Genomic DNA, 24,808 nt, shown 5'->3' on the forward strand with positions numbered 1-24,808 from the left:
CTTTATAACTCCAATAGAAACCAAGATACTGTGGCCTCTACACTTTATCCAAGTTTCTGATCATTCTCTGATCCTTTGTGCAGGTGTGTTATCAACTCAAGTTACCTTATAGTTAATCTGTAAAACCAAAAATATGATGGTAAATAATGTAATGACGATCCATGCGCTAAGATAAAGGGAAAGTATGACTTCTTTAGTGGGGAGCATAACAGTCGGTCTTGTTTTCTTTCACTTGTGATCATTTTGTCATTTGGCAGATGCCACTTTTATCCAAAGTGACTTACCATCAAGGCAATACAATCTAATTCAGCAGTGTTGAAGCAACCAGTCAACAAAACTGTTTTCATCCTGAAACTTTGAGGTAACTATACAGAAATAAGTTGCTGAGATGTTGAGACACACCTGCAAGCAGATGATCAGAAACCTGGATACTTTTATAATTTACAAAAAAAATAAACAGTTTCACTATAATTTGGTCAAACAGCGTTTACTATGTACTGTGTACATGTCATATCCCAATTAAGATCAAAACCAGGATACTAATCTGTGTGTATGAATCCTAGCTTTGTGAAAATGCAGCACCACCATAATAAACTACTTCCACTTTGGGTTGACATATAGTGCAAAAGCATATGATTCACATCATTTTCATACTCATCAAACCCCTCAGTGATGCCTTGTGCCCTGTACGGTATGGAAACATCAACATCTGTTATGTTCCTCTACTTATTTATTCATGCGTTTCCTTTTTAATTAGTCACTGTCTGTTTGTGTGTTTGGTCTCAGGTGAGGAAGCTGAAGAGCTCAGATGAACACCTGAGTGTGGAAAAAACAGGAGGAGGCCAGGAGATGCTGGTAAGACACCACACATACAAAAAACACACATCCAAAATTACTTAAGATAGACTTTATCTCACCTTCAGGCATCACCTTTAAACATCAGAAATAAAAAGTGCACCCTCTGTCCTGTAGTGTTGTTTTTTCTTTTCCGTGACGACTACTCTTAGCAAAAATACTACTTCCATGTGTCTTTTAAAACGATTAAATACTACAACCTCATTGCCGGCCCGCTTATTCAACATGTAGCTCTTCTTCACCTCAAACTGCTGAGCAGCTGGAGAGAGAGGAAAGTCCAATTACTCTGCTCAGCCGTGATGAGAAAAGCAATCAAAAGATGAGAGAAAATTGGGTAAGCAAGGAACAGCGGAAGGAGGAAGATGGTCTGTTTCTCTTTTTTTTTTCTTTTCTTCAGCCTTGCGGAGCTGAGTGGGCTTTTTGTTCCTGTTCGGTGACTGTGGGGCATTGCCACAGCAGCAGCTGTTATAACTGTACCCACTGCTGTGGTCTAATCCTTCCCTGGACTGCGCTGTCTGCCTCTCAGATCATTATCGCAGTAACTGTGGTGATGAGGGAGCCAGCGGTGGAGGCTCGGCTACATCCCTGATAACAGACTACTTTGGCGGAAAAGGTGTAGCAGGATTTATTTATTATAAAAAAAAGCAAAGGACCATCTTCCCAGTGAGCCTTTATAAGTAACTGAATAGAGATTGCTGACGTATTTTATACTTTTCATCTGTGCAGATGCTGTAAATATAGGTCCCAAATTTGGCATAGGAGGACTTATTTTGAAGTTGATGAGGTTGTTGAACTAATCTGCGATAGAATAGATTTGTGTGGTATTTTTCTCCTCAGCGTATATAATACATGGTTGATAGTGGATAGACGTTTGGATGGACAAAAATGCAGAAATACCTGAAAATATTTTTCAGTTGTAAAATTGTTTCATAAGCTGTAGCCATGGAGCTGAATCAACACCTTTCTAACACAGTAGAACATTATAAGCTTCACTATCTAACCTCAAGGTCCATTTTAATAGCTCCTCTAGAGCTTCTGATCATATTACATGAGCTTCATCAGCAGATGGAGTTAGCAGATGGACTTACAAATCATTTAAGTTTTAGTTCAGGCATCATCTCTCTGTTTATCCTCCCAACACAAATTAGCCTAGTTACAAGTTAGAGAATGAGAGAAGACGAGAATGACAGAGAAAATCTGCAATAGAGAGAGCAGACATAAGAGAGAGAGCAGGAAAACATAACAAATAAACAAACTAAAACTTTATTTGTGCTGTTTTTCATTGTGATTACTCACTAAATTATAAAAAGATACAGATAGACCTCTGACTCTCAGCACTCAGTGGTGCCCTTATATAGATTTCATGACCTGCATCCTGATGAGTTACATGTAATTTGAAATCAATTTATTGTTGTCCGAGGCATGACGAAGTGATGAGAAAAAGTACAGCACAGACTGCACCGAGTTCAAGATAGTAATTACAAAAATAGCCTACTGTACCCTATAGTATTATTATTATTCAGCTTTTTTCCCCTGTGACCTGGTAGCAAATGGGGGAACCTCTGCCTTAAAGCGGCTATAATCGATACTTTCTATAATTACAAATTACCTTTTGGTTCACTCTCACCACTCTCATAGCAGCAGGCAGCTGTTTTCAGTGAAAAAGCTCTAAAAACCCACTGGACACTACCTGCTGAGCACCAAGCAGCAAACAGACACAGTTAGCGACTAGCTGGTGAACATAGTGGAGCCTTTAGCGGCTAAACAGCCAGATATTTTCCCCAGAAGTTGATAGAGAGCAAAAACAGAGCGAAAAAGACAGTGAATATTGGACTTACATTCAAACTCGTCTTCAAATGAATGATAATGTTTCTTGGTAACTGTTGGATGTGTAATTAAGCAACTGTTTGCTAAGAAGTTCGCTGTATCAATTGAAAAGGTGACGATATGTGAGAGTTCACAACTGGTTTTGGCTGCCCCTAAGTGGCCAAAAAATCAGTTAATGCAGGTTTATAGTTCTGAGAAAAAAAATGAATCTGAACATTTTCATTGTTTTTTGTTGTCTGCAAGGCCGAGAATCAACTTAGCTGCTTAATTCCGTATTTGATCACATTTTACTGGAGATTAACAACAACCGTTCTGTTGTTAATTTGGTTGAACTAAAAAAAGACATTATCTCATCAAAGCCACAATGATTTTATCCTCAGCGCAGAAGAAAGAAAGAAAAATGCAGAGTCTACATTTACAGTTTACAGCGTAATGCATTGTATAACGACATACTGTATTTACAGTGACAGTCTACTGGAGCGCTGTGAAAGAAAGCCTCTCGTTCAATAAAGCAATAACTCCTAAATTAACGAGCAGACATCTCTCTGGCCGGAGCTTTCTATAGATTCTCATCAGGTCACATCGGAGAGTTTGACCTCGTTCATTGCAGCACCACCAATATGTCAGAGGTCTCAGATGGTGGAGTCAGCGAAGCCGGTGTATCCGGTGCCACTTTCCAGCCACAGCTGAGCCCCACAGGTAGTTGGTTAAAGTGGGTAATGTTGTGGTGATGTAGGTACTTTCAAAGGCTAACTTAAGTTGTCCTGGTTTCAGTTTCACAGTTTTTTTCCTGTGAAAAGAATGATTAGAAGCCTTGGGGGCAAAACAAGTCTTTCTGAAAGTAAAAAGGGATGAATAGAGTTGTTAAATTAGAGTACTGAGGAGAATATGCATGGAGAGGTGGACACAAATTTGCATATAATGCATAATGCAATTCAATACAACACACAGGGCTGTCGCATGGATTTTAGCAATACTGAGGTCATACATTCAAATTTCCCCCTGCAGAACTACAGTCACTTACAACTTTTTGACCAGCCTAAAAACAAACTCCATAAAATTAAATATACACATTTTATTTATTCAAAGATTGTTCAACTATATTTTTTGTAATCTCCTCACTTTGGGTCTTAATGTTCTCCACTGTAAGATACTTTATGTAATTCTGGTGAAGAATACAAAATCCCTTCTTTATTTAAATGTTTGCCCAAAAAACAGTTCATTTTGGAGACATTTAATATAAAACATCCCTGAATCAGCCTTAAAAATGTGTAACTGTAGAATGGAAAGTCCTCTTCGTGTGATTAGTGCCACTTATTCCCAGAAATATCCTTCCTGTGGACATGACCTCCTTATCATGTGACCTCCCGATAGCCCTGACCACACCACAAACAATGGCCTCAAAAATGACCATAAAGTTGAATCAACACTTCTCTGACACAGTCTTGACAAAATATTATTAAAAGTAACTTCCTCATACACTGATATCACATACATACCTTTTTTTTTATCTGAAACATTTTGACTTGTCCTAGTAGGAAAAGCACAAGTGTAACTAATAACATTAACGATGGCTCAGTTCTATTCAAGTGTCACAATACCAAGACCCTGAAACATGAGGAAGCCAAGTGGAATTAAGCCTTCATTATTTTTTATTATTTACACCTTTGTTTTTCCTTCTGTGACATATCAAAATGTTTTCTTTGATAACATGCCTATTGATGTTGCAGTTATTATGTCCACCCTCTTGCAAGTGTGTCAGACAGGTGTGGTTTTAAAGCTAGCTGCAGGTGGAGACCTGGTCAGGCTGCAGGCACAGCTGCAGGTTATCAAGCTGATAAGCAGCCTCATAAATAGGCCAGTAACCATGTGCTGTTTTGCTTTCAGGCTACACGCACACACCTCCTGACAGCAAGGGCAAGAAGAGTCAAACAGTGGACTTTGAGTTGGACTGTTAATGTTGTTTAATTTCTGCTTGAATGGGTGCGCTTTATGACCCTTGCCTACTGGTGTGTTTGTTCATACTGGGCTTGAAAATCAAGTTTTGCTGCAGAGGGAATGGTATAAGTTTGAAAATCAGGAAATCCACTGACACTAATTACCACTGACTTCAAGTTTTAACACTGCAATCATGTTTCAGAGGTTCCTCAGTAAAATATTTCTATTTAATATTGGCAAAACATTTGTCAGCTGATAATTTTATTCTAAAAGTATCTGTGTAGAGGTATTTAAAAACCCATGTGAAACTCTAGGCCAGTGTTATTACTGAATACCTAATTGTGTGTAATTAGTGCTGTTCCCTATAGTGTAGAAAATGACAGATCAGCAGCTGACCGTTGTACCATCTACCCACGCTGCCTCACGCAGGGCCAAATCCGCCCACAGCCGAGTGACAGCAGAGCACCTGTGAAGTAGCAGGCGTTAGGACTTGTTTTTTGCCCCGAGTCGAGTCTATGAGGGAGTGTGTAGATCGTACACTCATGTGCTCAGTCATACCTAATCAAAATGATTATTAAAATACTTTTTATATACTTCTAGACATGTTTAATTGTCCTTCACATGACATGTATTGACCCATTTCTCATAGATCTTTGGTTTGTTCATATAAGGCCCAATTTAGACACTAAAATCCCTATATTTAGTATGTTCCTCATACCTGTGCTTGATACTTCTCCTGCATCTCTGTCCCTCTTTCCATCACCACCACTCCCCTCCCTTTCTTTGTTGAATTTTCTTGGTTGGACGCCTTCTTTCTGCTCCACTTTATTGAAACACTCGGGGATCTGTGCCAGTTATGGAGGACAAAACCTCAGCGTGTCTTTCTGTTCACACTCCCAAACACTCTTCCTTTTCTGCTTACTCACGGCTCGTGGCTTAGCTTTGCACAATACGACAGTGTTCTCTGCTATAAGCTGATTATTTTCTGTTAAAATGATTACACAAGGACCTACCTACTATAACTCTCTCTATTTTGTGTTTGGATGTATCTAATCACAAGGGAGGTGATCTTACGGTCACATTAAGATGATTTCTTGTGCTTTTGCATGCAATTTATCAAAAAAAAAAAAAAAAAAATGCACAAGGGCCCAAAATAAGCAACCATCCTCTATTGCCATCATGTATGGGAATTTTGTATACATTCTGCCAACTACTGGCCGTTTCTTCAATGCCATGTTAGTCACAGGTTTGATTTCCTGGGTTACCGCAAAGCGAAAAAACGTAGGCTATTTGTTTCCCTTTCAGTGAGCAGTGCTCTGGGGTGGAAATTGTTTATTTGATCTATTTTATTTTCACTGCTGCAGTGACCAGACCTCTGTGCTCTTCTGAGGGATAAATCTCTGGTGCCTAGTTTCTGTGCGCTGCTGTAAACTAATGGAGAGTAAAGACAGAAGAGAGAAATACTGGTCTGACATCGCTGCCTGTGTGTGCACAGAGGTCAGCGAACTGAAGAGACAAGAGTCACAGAGGGGAAGCGAAAGAGGCATAAAAATGAAGAATGTGATGTGACTTTAGCTGTGGTGCACAGAGCTGCAAAACAAAACAACAAAGGGGTGACTACCTCTTAATACAGCTCAGTTCAGCTTTACTTTTCAATTCTCAAACTAGTGGTGACATATATACTCTATCAAATTCAACTGCTTGTGTCAGGATGAAAACTATTTTAAAGGAAATACAGGGAAGATTATCGAGTTCTCAAAATTTGTACATCTTGCTTATTATGAAACCAAATCCCTCAATTTTTTTCTTAAAATTCAATTAATTTCCCCATTTAATAGTGATGGAATTAAGGTATTTTAAATGGGTTTTTAATGAGATAATTAATGGATAAATCAGTGGATTTAAATACATCAAAATAATTTAAATGGATTATTTGCACAGTTTGATTTTTTTCCATTTAAAATTGACCAAAAACCATGAAAACATACCTCAATTTATACCTTAAAAGGCCTTAATTCCATATTCCATATTTACACATTTTACAAACTAGCAGCACAATGATATCTTGAGCTAGAAGTTAACATGGTGATATTTCAGGTAAGGTATAGAGTGTACCACATTCATCTTAGTTCAGTGCGTTGGCAAGCTAACATGTGCTAATTAGCACTAAACACAATGTACAGCCAAGGCCATTAGGAATGTCTTTAGTTTTCCAGTTATTTGGTTATAAACCAAAGTATCACAGAAATTAAAATTTTGACCTGATGATGGCACTAGATGAAAGTCAGGGGCTCACTAATTATGTTATTATAAGGTATCCAGAAGGAATCATAAAGGTCTGTACCAAATTCCATGGCAATCCTTTCAATAGTTTTTGAAACATTTCACTTAAAACCACAAATGTGAACCTCATGATGGCACTTAAGTAAAAGTCCACAGTCGTTAGTGTTCATCACTTGGGGACCATTAATGTTGGCACAAAATCTCATGGCAATCCATCTAATAGTGGACTGCCAACAGACTGACCTGCCGCCAGCCTGGCTAAATATATTATGTTGCTTATGGACACTTGGCTTTTATCAGAGATGACCCAAGTTCTTCTAAGTTTCTATAATTCAGAAAAAATCTTCCCCTGTCCTCATTGTTTCTCTGTCTTGACATTATCACACTCCTGTCACTTTTAATTTTCCACACGACTCACTCTCTCTCTGTGTGTCATCCCCTCCCTCCCCCAGGGCTCCTCATCCTCTGGTCGGACCCGTAGCTTCTCCCTCCTCCCCCACCTAACCCCATCTTCATCCCCGGGTTCCCAGAGGCACCTGGGGCACACGGCCTCACCCAGCAACATCGTAACCATCACCCACCACAAATCTCCGGCTGCAGCTCGGCGGGCCAAGAGTCAGTACCCAGGACGGCTGCTGGAGGTCAAAGAGGTGGGTTTCAAAGGCATGACGATATTTTAACCATTGGCCTTTAGACTCAGAATGCCAGGCAGACTCGTGGGTGTACGTTTTTGATTTGGCAAGACGGCTTTAAAGGAAAATTCCATTTTATTACAACTTGGCTCTTATTTTCATAGTTTTGGCTTTCATTCCTGCTTATAATAACATTGTACTCGACAACTGCTAAGCTCTTGGAACATCACTTGCCAGACAAGGCAAGGAACAAGCGGTCAGATGATCAGACACATTGTAAAGAAGTCAGATTATCTAAACCAGCTGAACAACTTTTTTTGGAGGAAAAACTTAAAGTGAATGCACCTGAAATGTCAGTATGGATCTTCATTGCTCAGGAAGTGCAGTAGGTCAAAGTAGGTCATAGTTGAACCAGGACCTTTGAATGTAAACTGTGTTTCTGACACAGGTAGGGTAATGATTTTATTGTTCGCCTCCGTTTTTTTCATCTAAATAGGCAATAGGTTTGGCTAATTTGGGAGTTTTGGGTGCTTGGGTTTCTCTGTTGGTCTTCTTTTTTAGAGATGTTGTGCTGTCAGTATTCTTCAATCGAAAGGGTCGATGGATGGTCGAATTGCATCTGACAATTTCTGTAACTGTCAGAAACCAGCAATCTGTCGGTCGTCCATTCTTCAATTACTTTCGTCAAATTTCACATGCACAACCAAGTGCAACACTATGAATGTTTTCTTGGAAAGACTGTCCGAAACAAGCAGCAACTGCTATCGTTTGACTGTGAAACCAATGCGGAAGTACTTCAAAGTGAAACGCCAACAGCTGCTAGATGCTGGCTCTATTTGACTCTCATTCAAAAAGCGCCAACTTCTCTCTAGAAATACTAAGTCAATCATTTTTTTCAACAGGATATAATGGTCTCAATTGCTGGTCATTTTGGAAATTATTGCTCCATTAATAAGATTTGAAGACGTGTAGTAGCTTTGATGTCTGCCATGTGGGTGTTGACTGACAGCTGTGATTGACAGTTCGTTCAGCTGCTGCTCTCCCAGGCTCTGGGACTCTGAATCGTAATATTGTTGCAATATTTCAGTAAGTTTAAGTTTAATGGAACGTCCTGGCTCCTCCTGTGGCGTTGGGAACAGCAATAATCACTTTTGCCTTCAGACGTGGTCAGACGACAAAATACAGGAACTAGTTCGTTTTGAACATGCTGACACCTTAAGGTTGAATTTGAGTGAAAAAAAGTTGTTGGATTTGAACAGGGAAAAAACATAGCCATTGATATAGTTCCTCAAGAAATCTTTGTCCTTTCTGATCATTTGGACCAGACTCTGAAACCTTTTCCACAAAACTATGCTTCATTTTGCATGGCCTTCGTATTCAGAAGCTTTGGCCTAACTGATCTCAGGTAGGACGCTGGTGCAGTGAGTTCAGCAGATATTTATAGCTTCCTGGCAGGCTTGACACTGACTGCAGTGTACTCTGTCTTTTCTGTAAGTTCAGCTTTGTTGGCATTTTTGCTGTATATATCAATACTGATTAACATGGCTGGTGACATAGGGAAGAGCCGGCGGAGTCGTTGAATCGTGGTCCGTGTGGTGGACGTGTGCAGAAATCAACATATGAGATGTAAAAGTGTCAGCGTTTGCCAAGAGGGTAAATTGTGAAGGTGATGAATGAGGGAAATGTGACAGCAAGCTAATCCATATTGAACGTTTTTATGTTTCTGACCTGCTAATCCTTGAATGTAAGGAGTAAAACCTGTACATTTTTAATAGTTTTCTTCTATTTCCATAAGAGTTTAAATTTACAGACCTGCAAGCACATTCTGAGTTAATTAAAAATCCCTCCACTTGAAATTTCCTATCAGCTTGTGACTTAGTTTGAAGTTGAAATCCTCATTAATTCTCTCCGCCTCAGTCACCAGACCTGTCAGTTCTGGTTACCACTTGGTCCTCATCTGCTACATCTCCATACACTCAGTGCAGTCACTCACTATTCTCCGCTTATCTTTCAAAAGAAGATTGTTTTTTCCCCCCTGCCTCCTCTTAATAGCCTGTCTGCACTTGGTTTATAGTGATTAATTGCAAAAGATTAGGCTTGAAGTTGGGTTTGCGAAGTGAAAATGATAAAGACATGATGAAGACATGATTGCATGCCTGCCTGGCAAAGTACTATATAGCCATTACCTGAAGCATTTTTGCTTTCTCCCTTTTAGTTTAGAAATGAAATGTGCTTTTCGGACCGTTGCCAGGCAGCTGTGCATCTGGCCGCTGAATTATGGAGATAAGATGACTTAGCAGTTAGGAAGGAGAAGGAGACATGGACAAGGAGAGACAAGAAGCTTTCTAAATGTAAAATACTTGTGCATGTAAACTGTTGGCACAGAGGAGAGAAATACAAGCTGACAGGGAAGAGGTCAAATCTGCCATCATGGAAAATGTTGTTTAATCTCCAGATGATAGTTTCTGAGTTGTTTCCATTTTGGTCTTTGAGTTTAGGTGTAAGCTGCTCAACTGTGAAAACAAATTGTATATTCCCCTTATTATGACTGTCTGTGGCTCTTTTTAAAGATTTTCTTTTTGGCACTTTAGCCTTTATTGACAGCACAAAGTTGCATGAGAGGCATGCAGAGAAGATACTTGGCCTTCATTAAACTGGTGATGTTGCAATCACATGGTGGGCATAATAACCACCAGGCTGCCAGCAAGCCCCAATATCTGTTATTTTAGTTACTCATTCTGACCAGCAGAATATAGTTCAATAATCTGATTACCAAACAAAATGTAAGATAGACATTTTCACAAATTATAACAGAGTTATTGCATGTAATTAAAAAAAACAGGAACTAATAATTTCATTTACAAATTAATGAATGAATCCAGAAATTAATAATAAAATTTAAAGTAATTTACTTTGTAATGTCAAATAGAGGCAAAAAATTGTTTTGAAAAAGTAATTTGCTCATAATATTGACCTCATGCCTGTATTACACTGTGAAAAACCAATTAATTTAATTACCTCACATAATTTTGTTCATTATTGATTAATGTGTTAAATATTTTTTCATGACTCTGTTAATCATTTAGTCTATAAATAGCAAAAATACAAGTTACCAGAGCTCAAGGTGACATCTTTAAATTGCTTGTTTTATGCAAAAAAACTGTCCAAAACCCAAAAGGTATTCAATTTGCAGTGATATAAAACAGAAAAAAGCAAATCCTCACATTTGAAAAGCTGAAATTGGCAAATGTTTGGCATTTTTGCTCGATAAATAACTTATTATCTATTGAATAACTATTTCAGCGCTTGTTATCTGTATACTTGTTAATTGTTTAGCTGTTTAATGGTGTTGATTCAGGCAATGTTAGCACAGTGTTTTGACCTTGCTGCTCAGCTGAAGGTTGCAGGCAAATGAAAGCAATCTTTCACCTGTAGCTATCAGGCCGAGGCTTCAGAATAACAAAGACGACTCTCATCTTAAACTGGGACAAAGAAGCTTTGTACGAGTCTGCCAAATAGGACGTTCTAGTACACCACAGGCAAAAAAAAAAGACCCACTTCTTGCCTAAAAACCCTGTCATGTAATTGAAACCTCACAATAGGATTTAAGCACCTTGTACCACTGTGTCCCCTTTCCTATAATTGAAACAGTAGGGGAGTAGACTGCCAAATCGTTAGCTAAACAGTGTATTAAAAACTTGGCATTTACCTCAACATTTCATCTGGTTTCTCTGCTCGTCATTGTGATGAAACTCTTGAAGGAGCATCAATATTTCATGCAAGGCTCTTTCTTTCATGCCTTTCTTGTTCATTGAAGACCTGGCTGGCTTCAAGTTGTTAAATTCCCCACTCAGATGCGCCACGCTGTGTGTCTGTCTCATCGCACTAAGAATATCTCGTCTAAATGATTCACTCTGTGACATAAAGAGAGCAACTAGCTACCAGTGTGAGTGAGGAATAATTTCTCACCTCTCAGGAGCAGAGTCTGTCTCCTCAAGTGAACCTGGGACAGTTTGAGTAAATACCGAGCAGATGGTGTGATCATTAAGCAAAACAAACACTCCTTTGGTGCTTGTGTTTTCTCCACAGACGGAGGAAACAAGGCCCTCTGTGATGTGTGATTCATTCTCTGTTTGGCCTTACATTCTTTTGGTGCAAAAGAATCGGGTTGCTGCTTCCTGTGACCTGATTCATGAACTATCTGCCATCATTTAGCTTCTCTCCTCATCTCTCTCCACATCCACTATTGCTTCCTCGCTCAGCCTCCGACCTCCGTCCCTCCCTCCCCTCGTCGTTTGCTGTTCTCTTTCCTTTATTCATAACAGGCCCATAAACTTATCTGACGGCTTTGGCGCATGGCCAGGGGATGTTGAAGTCGACAGTAAAGGAGTCTGCTTGCACTGAGATTTATGCGCCGCTGTACACAGTAGAGACCAAAAACCTGCTGCCTGCTGATTATTGGTGGATTTATGGTCAAACAGCAGCATCAGGGATCTTTCTGTTGTACATCCCATTTATTTTCTGGTCACTATCACTGATAATATTCGTAAACACCACTCTGCTACTTCCCGTAACATACCTCCCCCCTCTTCCATCCTGCCACAGTTGCACACAACTTTGGCTCTCTTTCAAACTGTCATGGAGGGAAAGTGGTCTTTGCACATCAGTGAATCTCGACATGATCCGCCTCCTCAGCTCCGCCCCGTTGATTCACGTCCCACCAGCACTCACTGAACCGTCCTCACACCAGGCAGGAGGCCCACAGATGCAGCACAGAGTTAGAGTTCAATAAATATGTGATTGTTATTGTCTTAATAGGATTAAAGCAGCCACCGCTCACCTGGCTTAAAGGCTCTGCTAGGTGCAGGAGGTGCAAATAACTAGCTGTACAAATAACTTCTGCACATCCAGAGTCTGCACAGTCTATTTAATACATTTACAGTCTTTTAGTTACAGATTTCTTCTTGACTTTTTTTTTACCTAAAACTCAGTTTGTATTTCAGGATGTGCAGAATGCAAAAATATTTTAAAAAATTCACAAAAGGAGAGATTCATATTGACCTCTGATGTGACAGAGAACCACAAGCGTATGTCAGGTTTACCAGGTGTTCAGACCTAAATCAGCACTGCTTTAAAAACCCTCAAGGGACTGCGTTGGTAGGGGGCTTGTTGCGTCGTGGCCAGTTTGAGTAACACTACAAGTTTGACTGCTTATCAGACGACAAAACATGCAGCAGTTTTACAACTCTGGGAAGGCGACAATGACTTAATCCTCCAAGTTGGCAAATGCTAGGTAAACGATAGGCTGTGACAGGTACAACTTTTTAGCTGGATGAGGACGTCCCTGTATTTATTTGCCGGACCCCTCTGTGTCAGAACCCGGCTGTGAAAATGCAGCAGACTCATTGAAATGAATGAGGGATTTATTTTTTTTTTCCATGCAATGAGTTCACTCACTGTTGAAGTAATGCTGTGTTTATATCATACACAACGGGTATTAGAGATTTGAAAGTTTTCCATTTTTATGACTTGTGAGCTTTCACATCATCTGACAACTCAAAATGGTTGAACAGCAGACTGTGGCTGATGTGAGGCGACCATGTTTGTTTGGTTTTAAGGTACTTCTGTATTGTTTAGCACCAGGTTTTATATATGAGAGCTTGTGGAAATATTTCCAAGTCATAAGTATGACTTGAATGTTGGCACTATTTACAAGCGGGATTCTTATTATCACAGTAACTCCCGGATTAGATGAATGCAGCATTACTGTACTTTACAAAAACGTTTTTGTAATCAGAACATACTATGATTTGGTAGTTTAGTATCACATGTTTATGTTTTGTATGTATTCATGATGTGCCATATATAAAACACATCTTTCACAAAATACACTATAAATGTACATTTAAACATAATTTTTACTTTTTTTTATGTAGGAGTAACCTTAAGACATGATTTATAAAACATTTTATCAAGAAAAGAAAATTTGGTCTGGAATCTTCTTTTCTTTAAAGTCTAGTGTAGATTAAACATCTTCAGATTCTACTACTGCAATAATAGCAGCACTAACTCCTCTGAAAGGCAGCATTAAAATGACAACATATGGATGAGCTCTTAGTCTTATGTTCAAAGTACAGAGCATTGTCATGCTGTCACCTTTTATCCATCTGTCCATCCATGCATGCATTTGTCTGTCTGTTGAATGTGTGACGGTGGGAGTCAGACCACATAACCGTCTCTCCTCAGCCAACACGTCACAGCCGACTGATGTGAACTCATCAAACGCCTCGACTCTCGGTGCAGCAGCACCACTGGGCAGTTACACTGCCGCGGCAGAGCTGGATCACTGGGGTTAGGCTATTTCTGGAAGCAGCACTGGTCCTGTTGGCTCCAGAGAGCTCTGTGTGTATGTGTATGATTGTGGTGGTGGGGAGCTGCCATTACTGTAAGCTCACTGATTTATAGCCTTGTAGCAGCAGTCTGCTGCTTTTTTATGTTCATGTCTAACCATATAACTTGCTTAGAAACCAAATATTTATGTACATACAACATGTAACTATATAAATATTCATATAAATAGGAAAGGGTATGTTTATTATTGTCTGTATTGTTGCACCTCTGAGATATTTTGTGTTTAAATATACAGTATGAAAGAAGAAATTTGCATTTTATATAAATGTGTGTTTGAGTATGCACATGTGTGTACATGTGTCTAAGTATGTGTGTCTGTTTTGAATGATACTTGAAGGTGGCTCTGGTACCTTGAAGGTGACTCATGTTGCCCACTTGAGGCTAGGTTGTATTTATTTTAGCCTGATGACAGTTTACAATAAGGATCCTTCAAAAGTCTGTAGAGTCTCTGTGTGTGTGTGTGTGTGTGTGTGAGATTGTGTGTGTGTGTGTGTGTCCTTATGTCCTTATTCAGTCCGCCATTACTGAGATATGATACCTTATGTCATTGTTGGCTTTTACTTTTTCTCCTGTATCTATTCACCTATAGATATATATTTATAATCACCACATTTTTCATGTTTGTATAAAAATGTCATGTTTTATATTGAAAAAAAGGTGGCTGCATTTTTCTGAACTCCATGGAACCTAATGGCTGTGTTATTTTCGAGCATTCTGCATGTTATGGGTTTTTTTGAGTTATTTAAGGTTGCATAGCAACACTTTTGCTCGCCAACTTAGATTGTCATCCGCTAAAAGCACCTTTAGTTGAAAGGGACCCCAAGGCAGCTCTGATTTCTGGTGTTATTAGTGAAGAAAGAATTTATACATTGCATTTATACTTCTTGCCAATGTCTACTTTTGTGTCTGCATTTTCACATCGAATCATATGTAGATGAAAGTTGTAGATATTTATGACATAACCTCAATATCTATGTGACTATATGTACTTATAAAAGGATACTCCCACCAAAGTGCATTTCAGTATTAAACAATCATCCTGTAGATTTGGCAGGTAATTGTTAAATTTGCCTTCATACAAAGCTGAGACTGGTGTGATTGGACTTGCGGCACATGCTATGAATTGGAACCAGAACAGTGACTTTGCTGGCCTATTGTATTGGCCAGTATGTTATGAATCCACCTATAATTTTGTCATCCTGTTTGTCTAAGCTGTATTTCTGTAATTTTGCTTTCTTGGTCTGTTCTGTATACACATCTGTTGCATGTCTGTCCGTCCTGGAAGAAGGATCCCTTCCTCTGTTGCTCCTCCTGAGGTTTCTTTATTTTTTTTCCTCATGAAAGGCATTTTTTAGTGAGTTTTTCCTTATTCAAATTGATGATCTTAGGATAGAGGATGTTATATTGCTACACAGATTGTAAAGCCCCCTGAGGCAAATTTGTGATATTGGGCTATATTGACTAGCTCATTGCAGACATATCAGCATCTGTGTTTATGTTGACTAGTAAGTAACCAGAAATTGCTGTGCAGAAATAAGAGAAAGAAAAGTTACTGTATGTTGGAGGTAGTTTTGAAACAGTGATTCCATTATGCTAGAGAACACTGACAAGTATCTTTTATCTGTCAAGTATCCTATGTATTTGGTCTCAAATCTCATCTTTATGGTATTTTTTAAAACTCTTGGATATCCATATTGGTCTCAAAAATGCAATATCAGTCAGGCTACACTACGAATTTTATGTGTGACCAGTTTTCATGATGGGGAAGGTGTCAAAACATCAGTAGAAACTTATGAAGTCATTTCTACAGCATAATCCACTTCTCTGCTATGCAACCATATTCTCACTATATTCAAGTCACATATTCAACAAAAGTGGCTGCAAAACAGCTTTTCTCTCATTCCTTACTTAAAACTCCCTCAATCTTACAGTTTTGTGCATTGATATGCATGTTGGAGCACTCTTTGCTTTCACTTTAGTAAACCACAATACTGAATTTACAAAATACATATTCTCAAGCATCTGACCGAACCAGATTTATCACTTAAACATGAGGATTGTGAACTGTGATATCTTGATATAAGAATTTTGTCACAGTATAATATAGAAATGTAATAAATTATAATATAATAATATCCAGCTTTATATGAACATATAAAGTACAGTGAAATCATGTCCTTCCTTCATTGGTCACAAATATTGGTCTCAAGGATTTTATTTGTGAGAAAAAAATGCGTGAAATGAAACAGCAAGTTCTGATTATTTGAAGGACACTTGTGAAAAAGATAGAGTATCAGCATGCTGAACACTGAGAATCTATTAATAACAGCAACTGGAAACAAAAATTTGAGCTGTGTCTGCCTGAGGACTCCAGCATCCGACCCAAGTAAATAGCTGAATAATTGGACAAGCTCTTTGCTGCTTTACGTGAAAGTCTATGCCACATATAACACCAGCTCAACAGCTTTCAGTGACTCCAAAATACTTCTGTGTACCGATGCAGGGAGACAGATGTGTTTTTGAAGTGCGTGCGGAGGACGAGTGGTGGTGAAGCCATACAATATTAATGAATAAAACATTTCCAGGCTGATAAACAACCCAGATTCATTAGCCCCAAGAGAACCTTATTACCCGCTAGCGAGAACCAACTTTGTCTTCTTCCTTTTGTGATACATTTAGACTCTGATAGGTGAGTCATACAGAAATAATTTTCACAGTAAGTCTGTCTGTCGGAGCATAGGGGAGAACTTGTCTTGTTTGAAAAGTTTTTGCAGCTGTTTTTTTTTTTTTTTTTGGCACTCCATTCTTGGAGCAGATGGTTGTGTAGCTCAGTTGCTGAGGTGACGCCACTAGAATTAAATGTTATTACTTCCTACACATTGGTTAAACAGTATAACAGTTAAACAGTATATTTTTGTGTGTATCTATGTTCATACAACCTCTCTATTCTGTCCTCTCATATGACTGATTCAAAATTATACGCTAACATGAAAAGATCAGTTATTGAAAATGAATCCTAATTTTCCGCTTAGTGTTTTAATGAGTCTCAACTTTTTAAGGAATTTGATGACACATCCCATCCCAATGAAACACCAGGCTCACTTCTAATTAGGTCTGCAATTAATGAGTCAGAAGTGGAAAAATGGAAATGGAAAGATGAGGCTAACATTATTTGAATTTTTTACAAAACCCATAATGTCTAAGTTTGTCTCTAAATACTTTACAGTATAACTTTCCTGCCCTGTTTGATCCTAAAAAACAGGTCACAAATATAGTTTCACTTTTAAAACAGCTGGGCACTGTAGTAACGAAATGTTACTCAAACCAGAGTTAGTAATATATTTGTGGGGGATTATTTTCAGCTGCAGAATGAATACATATTTGGTGCTCTAGTGAGTATTTTACAGCAGCAGAATGGTTTATGTGGGATGGACTCAAAATAAATTAATGTGCCTAATGTCACCCAGTGCAACAGTGTGGCTCATTAATGTGTTTTTAATAGTTTTTTGACAACAGCGGAGGTCTACAGCACATAGAAAAAAGCTAGCTCAGGCTTTGGATACACAGGCAATACTTGTTAGTAGGATCAATTCATTGTTGGGTTTGATCTATTTTATGGGATACAGCCATGCTAGCACCTCAGCACACATTGATGCATTAAGCTAAACACTAAAGTGAACATGCTCACAGTGAGAATGCTAACATAATGTTTAGCAGGTATAATGTTTACTACACATTTTAGTTTAGCATGTGAATAATTGCTAGCACAAAATGATGGAAATGCCATCAATTTTGCAGGTATTAGGTCATAAACCAAAGTTTACTCACTCATTGATTACTCAGCCATCTGGCGCTGTGCCATACAAAAATAATCAGTAGCAAACGGGGCATTTCTAATGAACATTTAAGCACAACAGTTCCTCAGACTAGGATGGTTTTTAATGTTGCATTGCGGCTTAAAAGTTTATCTGGCAAGGCTGGCTAAGAGATCCAGTTACAGGGCTCATAGCCTCAGCTTATGTACATCCACATCCAAGCCTCCATTTGAGTAATTGATACCATATTATGTGAAAAAAATCTGATCTATCCCTTCACATCAGTGGCTCACTGGTAATTTGAATCATGACCCCTGGCTGTTAATATATTTTAACAGCTGACTATGTATTTTAATGCCTTACATCACTGTTCTCTGCCAGGTGATGTCCCAAGCAGAAGGCCAACAAAAGAACCTTGTCCAGTCCATTGACTCACTACCTACCAAAGGCCCCCTCTCCTGTCTGGACCAGGACCTGCTGCTGCTCAAAGCCACATCGGCCGCCACCCTCAGCTGTCTGGGAGAGTGCCTGACCATCCTCCAACAGACCCAGAGCCACAGCCAGGCACCACCTCAGTCCCAGGCCTCCCAGCGCAATCACGGAGCCCCCTCCGGTGAGTTCGCCCTGGGCCCCGTTCCAGTCCTGCTACTGGAGCCCCCGACCCCCCCATCTCCCCCACCCCCCTTGTCCTTCCAGTACCCTCTTCCAGAGCCCAGCATCAGCGGCAAGGGCCAGCTGGGGCAGCTGGACTGTGGCTCTTGTCCCTGCCTGATGGGTACCATGAACTTCAATGTGTGTAGTAAATGTTGTTGAATGTTGTATTTAGTGCTTTTGTGTGTTAAATTGTTTTATTTTGTTCCATTTATGTTTTTGTTTTGTAGCAATTAGTTGTTTGTTCTGTGTTGTGGTTATTGATACAGATTTTCCATTCATTTCTGTGTTGTGTTCAATGTCGTCAGTTGCGTTGAAATGCCAATAGTTCCTCAAAATCGTAGTGCCAAGTGTAAGCATGAATGTGAAGTGTGTATGAATATGATTTAATCGTCAATATTGTTTACAAAATTCTTGAAAGCATTTCAGACTATGTCCCTACATGCATGCCAGAGAAAAAAAAATCAGGGTTTATGTGTGAATGAGTAAACCTAAATATAAAGGCTAATACTATGCACTTCTAAATCTCCTCAAAGGATTAAGTCTTTGCCAAAGGAATCCACACTGGTGCCTAAAAATGTCAGACCTCTGCCATGTTTAACCCTCTTTGTGCCAGATCATTATGGATCCAATAAAGTTCTTTCGATTTAAACCTTCTGCAGCCTGAGGGTGGTTCTATGGGCATAACACAAAGGATTAGGATTAAGGAACAATTCCTAAAGGTGGAAGGTAGACTCCAAATACAGGACAAGTGTCGACTTGAGTTAACATACCCTTAAATTCATCAAATACTCTGGAACAATTCTAATTTCCCTAGTCTTGAGAAAATATGTAGTCCTTTTACACTCTCTAAATTACTGTAGAACAACAGCACAGTTAAAGTTTCTTCAGCGGGGAGGTGTAGATTTGATTTAAAAGAATACTGCTCTGAAAATCGACATTATAATCAGTGTCTGTAGGCTTGAAAGGTGTATAGTTTGTAGCTGCTGTAGTTTAGATTGGATTCACAGCCGTTACAATGGATCCCAATGGCAACTCAGAGGTCAAGACAAAAAAATATGTGCCAAAACTGTCCATAGAAAGTTCTCAAACATCTACAGCAATTCCCTTCTCTGCTGTCCATCTGTTCCAAACAGTGCCAGTCCTTTACTAAATGAACTACTTCTGTCTCACACTATTGCCTCCATATAGTTTCCAAGCTTTACCGGATGCAGTGGAGAAGTTGCTGCAGAGGTTTTGTGGGAAGTTTCTATGGATGATTTGGATTCATAAAGGTTAAGACCAAAACAATGAGATCACAGATGCAAGCAGTCGAAATTAATTTCCTTTGCAGGGCAATTTGGAGTAGAACCACTGCTCCTTTACTTGAAAGAAGTGAGTTGAGGTGGTTTGGGATCTGATTTGGATACCTCCTTGGATGCCATCATGTGGAGGTATTCCATGCATCTCCAACTCTAAGGAGACCCAGAAAATGCTGGAGGAATTATACCGTGTATTCCATATGGCTTGGGAACATCTCGCAATTGCTAGTGAGAAACACGTATGGGCTATCTTGCTTAGGTTGCTGCCACTGCGACCTGAACCCAGATAAGTGGCGGAAAATGGAAGGATGGATGGTTTTGATGCATGTTTTCGTCGTGGCATTTGGGTTACCATTGGAATCTATTGTAACTGCTGTGAGTCCAAAATTTCATAAGCTGTCGTCCTCTTAAGGAGCAAGCTACAAAATCTCATCTTTTAAGCCCTACCGGTGTATGCTTACAGTGGAGTATACTTTAAACCATGAAGTTGTGGGCCACCTCCATCTATGACTTTGGGAAGGTCTTTTGAGTCTGGGTTTGGATGGGTGCCGGATTCCAGCCAATCTGTCGGCCTTGACAGTTTATTGGTCTTCTCTTTGCGCCAACAGTCACCCTGCCCTGTACCTGTTCTTCAGACAGGGGGTGGTGTGGAGTGGGACCACCGGGCCGCAAGTACAAAACTCTTTCCTTCCGCTGTTTGGCTGATAAGTCCTATGGGGGTCCAGCTGCTCCCTGCTTCCGGCATGTACCCCCCACACCTCAGTGAGGAGATTTTTGTTAGGATACTCAGTTTTGCCGAGTGATGAGTAGTGTGGCTCATCGGCATTGGCAGCATCCAGATTTGATGCAGCTGATAAAGGGAGTGGCTGGCTGGTCGGTTGGTTGGTTGAATGGTTTAATTACGTCCATACAGGAAAGCTTTGCCACTGCATGGGAAAATTAAGTCTTTGGTAGTGAGCCGAGCATGAGGTTGGACTGAGTTTGGCTGGCACGTTGGTCCCTCCGGGCTCCTTGTTACTACAAAACCAGCACCGCTTGGTTGAGTCAGCTCTAGTAATGGCAAAGAATGTCAAAGGAAGTTAAAGGATCTTTGTAAACTCCCACCAGAAACCTGCCAGTCACAAACCAGACAACATATTATCAGCTGATGTCATGGAGGAACTTTGCTGCTCCCTCTAGCTCTTTTTGGATCCCCCTCTCTCCCTCTGTCACCTCCATAAAGAGCTTGAAGCCCAACCCTCTGTCTCTTTCCTCCACTTACCCAGAATATTTTCCTTTAAGGAATGAAAATCCATAAAGGAAATTAATTTACTTTGCCACCAGCAAACTAGTCCCCTTACAGTTAAACATGAAGAATTTAAAGAAGTAGTACCTTGATTCACAAAAATGGAGATGAGAGGTGAATGACACTTCTTATTTAAGAGAAAATAAAAAGAACAGCAGACACATGAGGGGTAAGCGTTGGATGTGAAAACATCATACAATCTGAAACAATGTCACAGCCCAGAAATGGAAGGCAATGGAAAACCATTGGAAACATCTATTGCATGAATGTTTGTCTCTCCACTGTTTGATCTGCGCCAGCCTTTTGATTCACTTGCATGCCTCTATCCAATGGCCCACATACCCCCCTTCTCACTGAGAGTTTCTACTTCTGGTGCTTCATTGTGACATCTCAAAGAGAAAGTCTCAAAGAAGATGTATCTGTCATTTTGGGTTTTTAAGAAGCTGAACGTTTTGCAAAGCAAGCTACCTGCTTATAAGAAATTCTTATTATTACCACAAACACACTATTTGCAGTGATTCCCCCCCCCTCACGCAGGAAACCACTGATTTTAAAATGTCTCAAGTATAACCTTTTCAAAAACAGCTCAAAAATTCAATTTTCACAGTATTAACTCACTCACACATACTGTACTTCTGCCTTCAGGCTGAGCCACCCCCGCTCATTTCTCCACTGTACAAGAGTCCAGTATCACCAGAGGAGGTTCACTTACGCTGTTCACGTTTCTGTTAGTCAAACTGTCAGTTGACCAAAGCAGAGACCTGGCCTGAGGGCTATTTCAGTGCATTTTATTGAGACAGACTAGCCTCAGGCTCACCAGCATGCCGACCTGTGTCAGCACAGCTTGCTTTTCGCTAATGGATATCAACAATCGGCCTCTTGGTGCATTAGACCTTTAACCCAATTTGGGAGCTGGGATTGGAGATGAGAAGGGCCTTTGGTACCACTCCATTAGCAGTACTTTGAAATGTGATCTATTACTGTGATGTATTTTAGAAGCTTTTAAAAAAAGAAACTTGCTTCTTGGTTTTAGGTTTATTCATATGAATTGCAAATCACATTATCTTAATGCAAGCATTTGTGATGAGTCTGCTCATACAGGAGGAAATATCAGAAACATCTGACAGTACAATAGCCCTGCATTAAATACAGATTTAATGAAGTGTGAAGGTCAGAGGTGGGGACTGAATTTGATGTCTGTTTTTGAAGCTGTAGTTTGTAGTGTTGTTAAGCAGATGTCTAGTGAGGAGCCTTTAGTCAATGTTGTAACCATTGTTCCTCTAAGGTAATCTGTTTTCCTATGTTTAGCATGAGTCATCATGATTTTGGAGACTTTTCATCATGCTACATTACATAATTTTCTCATGGACTTGCAATTTAGCCTGAAAATATTTAAAAATGAGTGATTGCTAGATGTAGAGTGATGTGGTATTCCACTGTAGAGCTGCAATGCTTAGTTGATTAGTCAATTGACTAACACTTCTTAAATGCAAACATTGGTTTCTTTAGTCTTCTATGATAATAAACTGAATCGACATTTGAGGTTGCATCATGGCTTTTGGGAAACAGTGGTTGAAATTTTTCACCATTTTCTGACATTTCGTAGGCCAAATGACTAACTGACTAATCGAAAATGTAATAAACAGATTAATTGATAATAAAAATAATAGTTAGTTGTGGCCCTATTCCACTGTCATGCTTGGCATCAGAAAAAAACTCTAAATGTGTAAAACAAATGGCTAATTTTGCTCAGAAACATTAGTTTGGACAGCAAAATTTTGTAAAACAATAACACAAAATGATCATGTCTTCACAATACAACATTGATAATATTGAATTATTAGCCAGGCTTAGTTTGATGTCTCTTAAGCCTCCACATCCTGCTTATTTGTATGCTACATAATACTGTAAGACTCAACTCTTGTAGCTGCCTTTTGATTTACAGTAGCAGTAGTCATAAGTGCAATATTGTTAAATATGGAATGTAGAAAAGTCTCAAAAATCATAATGATGTATTCAAAACACAGTAAAACAGCACTAGCAAAGAGAAACAGCTGTTCATTGCTGTACCTCACAACACTGACTCACTGAAAGGCATACAAAGGGATTTTTCCTTAAAAGCACTGCAAAATACAACCTCCAGAATGAGTTGAATCAACACCTCTGGCAGTCCAGAGAGGCTCAGTTCTTTCAGATTGTGTATTGATTTTTAAATGCCTGAACAACTACAGCAACTGACATACAATTGTTTGAAGGCTGTGTCATGATATGCGGTCGTACAAGGTTTAGATTTGTTCTATATCTGTGAAAGATTTTATTGTTTGTGGCCCAGAGTCTACATGAATCATCCTTCTAGTCATTTCTGTTTGTTTGACCTGAGTTGAGTCATTGCATTGCAACAGGCCAGGATATCACACAGAACAAATATTAAATTCAAACAGACACACAAGCGCACACACACATACGCGTGCAATTTCCTGGTGTCTAGTCTCTTGTCAATCACACGCTCTCATTTCAGTTTGAGATCTAATATTAAATGTCAGAAATAAATCGAGTTTTCTCCCGCATCCCTCTTTGATTCTTCTTGTTAGTTTCATCCCAAACAAAAATCAAGCACATTAATACACACAAATCAACAAATCTACATCATATAGTTTTAAATCCCCATTATTTCCTCCTCCACTCTTGTTCACTAGAAGCCGGCACATGGCTCTGACAGTGCCCTTGTCGTTTTTCAGATGGTGTTCCTGTGTGGACTGTACCAAAGTCGCCCTCAGGGGAGCAGTTGAAGAACGGAGGTCTGACTCCTCTGCGATCAGCCGAGCCTTCCCCGGCCCTCAGGAAAAGGAGTCTGTCCCATGGTGCTGAGGTGAGACACGTTATGTCATTTTCTCAATTATCACCTTTGTCGTGTGACTCGCTCTTTTGTGCTTTCCCCCTGATGTCTTGGTGTGTTAGAGATCTGAGTTTACAGACATGAGGAGTCTCAGATGTGGGTCTGAGGCAACTGCAGGGCTGCACAATTAATCTAGAAGATGTAGACTTCAACGTGTTTGAAAGGTTACCGTACAGATTGTTGTCTGTTAAAGAAAATCATACTAATCACACATAGAAATTCCTTCTTCTTTCCTAATCTCAGCCTTGTTAAAAGGCTTTAGCCCAACATACAACCTTTATTTTACTGGTAACCATTTTCCAAAGAACATTTTTAGATAGATTTTTATATTTTTTGGTTGCTGTAAGTTGATTTTCTTGCTGTAGTTAAGTGAAATAAAAGTGGAGGATTCCTTGCAAGATACAAAGTGTTATGAAAAATCTGAAAGAAATTGCCACTTCTAAGACTTCCTCTGTGTGCCAGCAGGCTCAAACAAATCAGTGTTAGTGACGTTATTGTCTTGCCTTTGCCCTTGTTGCTCAGCAAGGGAAGCACTCAGCTTCTGAAAGTTTTAACAGAGTTGCTGTCAAATAAGTGGGTCACACAGTTATAGAGCTGGAACTGAGCAGATCCCAGGAGGAGGCTTAATGAATTTTCTGTCTGCCTGCTGCAGAGATGGGCTGTCTAACTGTCTGGACCACCCTGTATCAATGACAGGAAATAGAGACCAGGTGACAGTGACGTAAATGTGCGTCAGTTGGGCGGAGAGTGAGAGGCGATGGGAGGGTGAGACATTGGTTACTTGCTTTCTGTCCCAAATGGAAAGCAGACATCTTAATAATAAATTTAGCTGATCATCAACTTAAAAGGACTAAATCCACCCTAAAAGAAACATTTTTTGTTTTTATTCCCTTTGTAGCATTGCTGTATAAATA

The 24,808-nt window shown here is 39.6% G+C and overlaps 1 protein-coding gene across 1 annotated transcript in view; it reads left to right on the forward strand.

The window, feature by feature from the left end:
• The window catches only part of LOC121913039 (oxysterol-binding protein-related protein 10), a 78,623-nt gene that overhangs the window by 28,108 nt on the left and 25,707 nt on the right, over positions 1-24,808 (forward strand). The window contains exons 4-7 of the mRNA XM_042435671.1: positions 787-855; positions 7,356-7,553; positions 18,143-18,374; positions 23,737-23,867. Of these exons, the coding sequence (XP_042291605.1) occupies positions 787-855; positions 7,356-7,553; positions 18,143-18,374; positions 23,737-23,867 (630 nt within the window). The remainder of the gene's footprint in view (positions 1-786; positions 856-7,355; positions 7,554-18,142; positions 18,375-23,736; positions 23,868-24,808) is intronic.

Source organism: Thunnus maccoyii, chromosome 15 (genome assembly GCF_910596095.1).
Source record: "Thunnus maccoyii chromosome 15, fThuMac1.1, whole genome shotgun sequence".
NCBI classification, from domain to species: Eukaryota; Metazoa; Chordata; class Actinopteri; order Scombriformes; family Scombridae; genus Thunnus; species Thunnus maccoyii.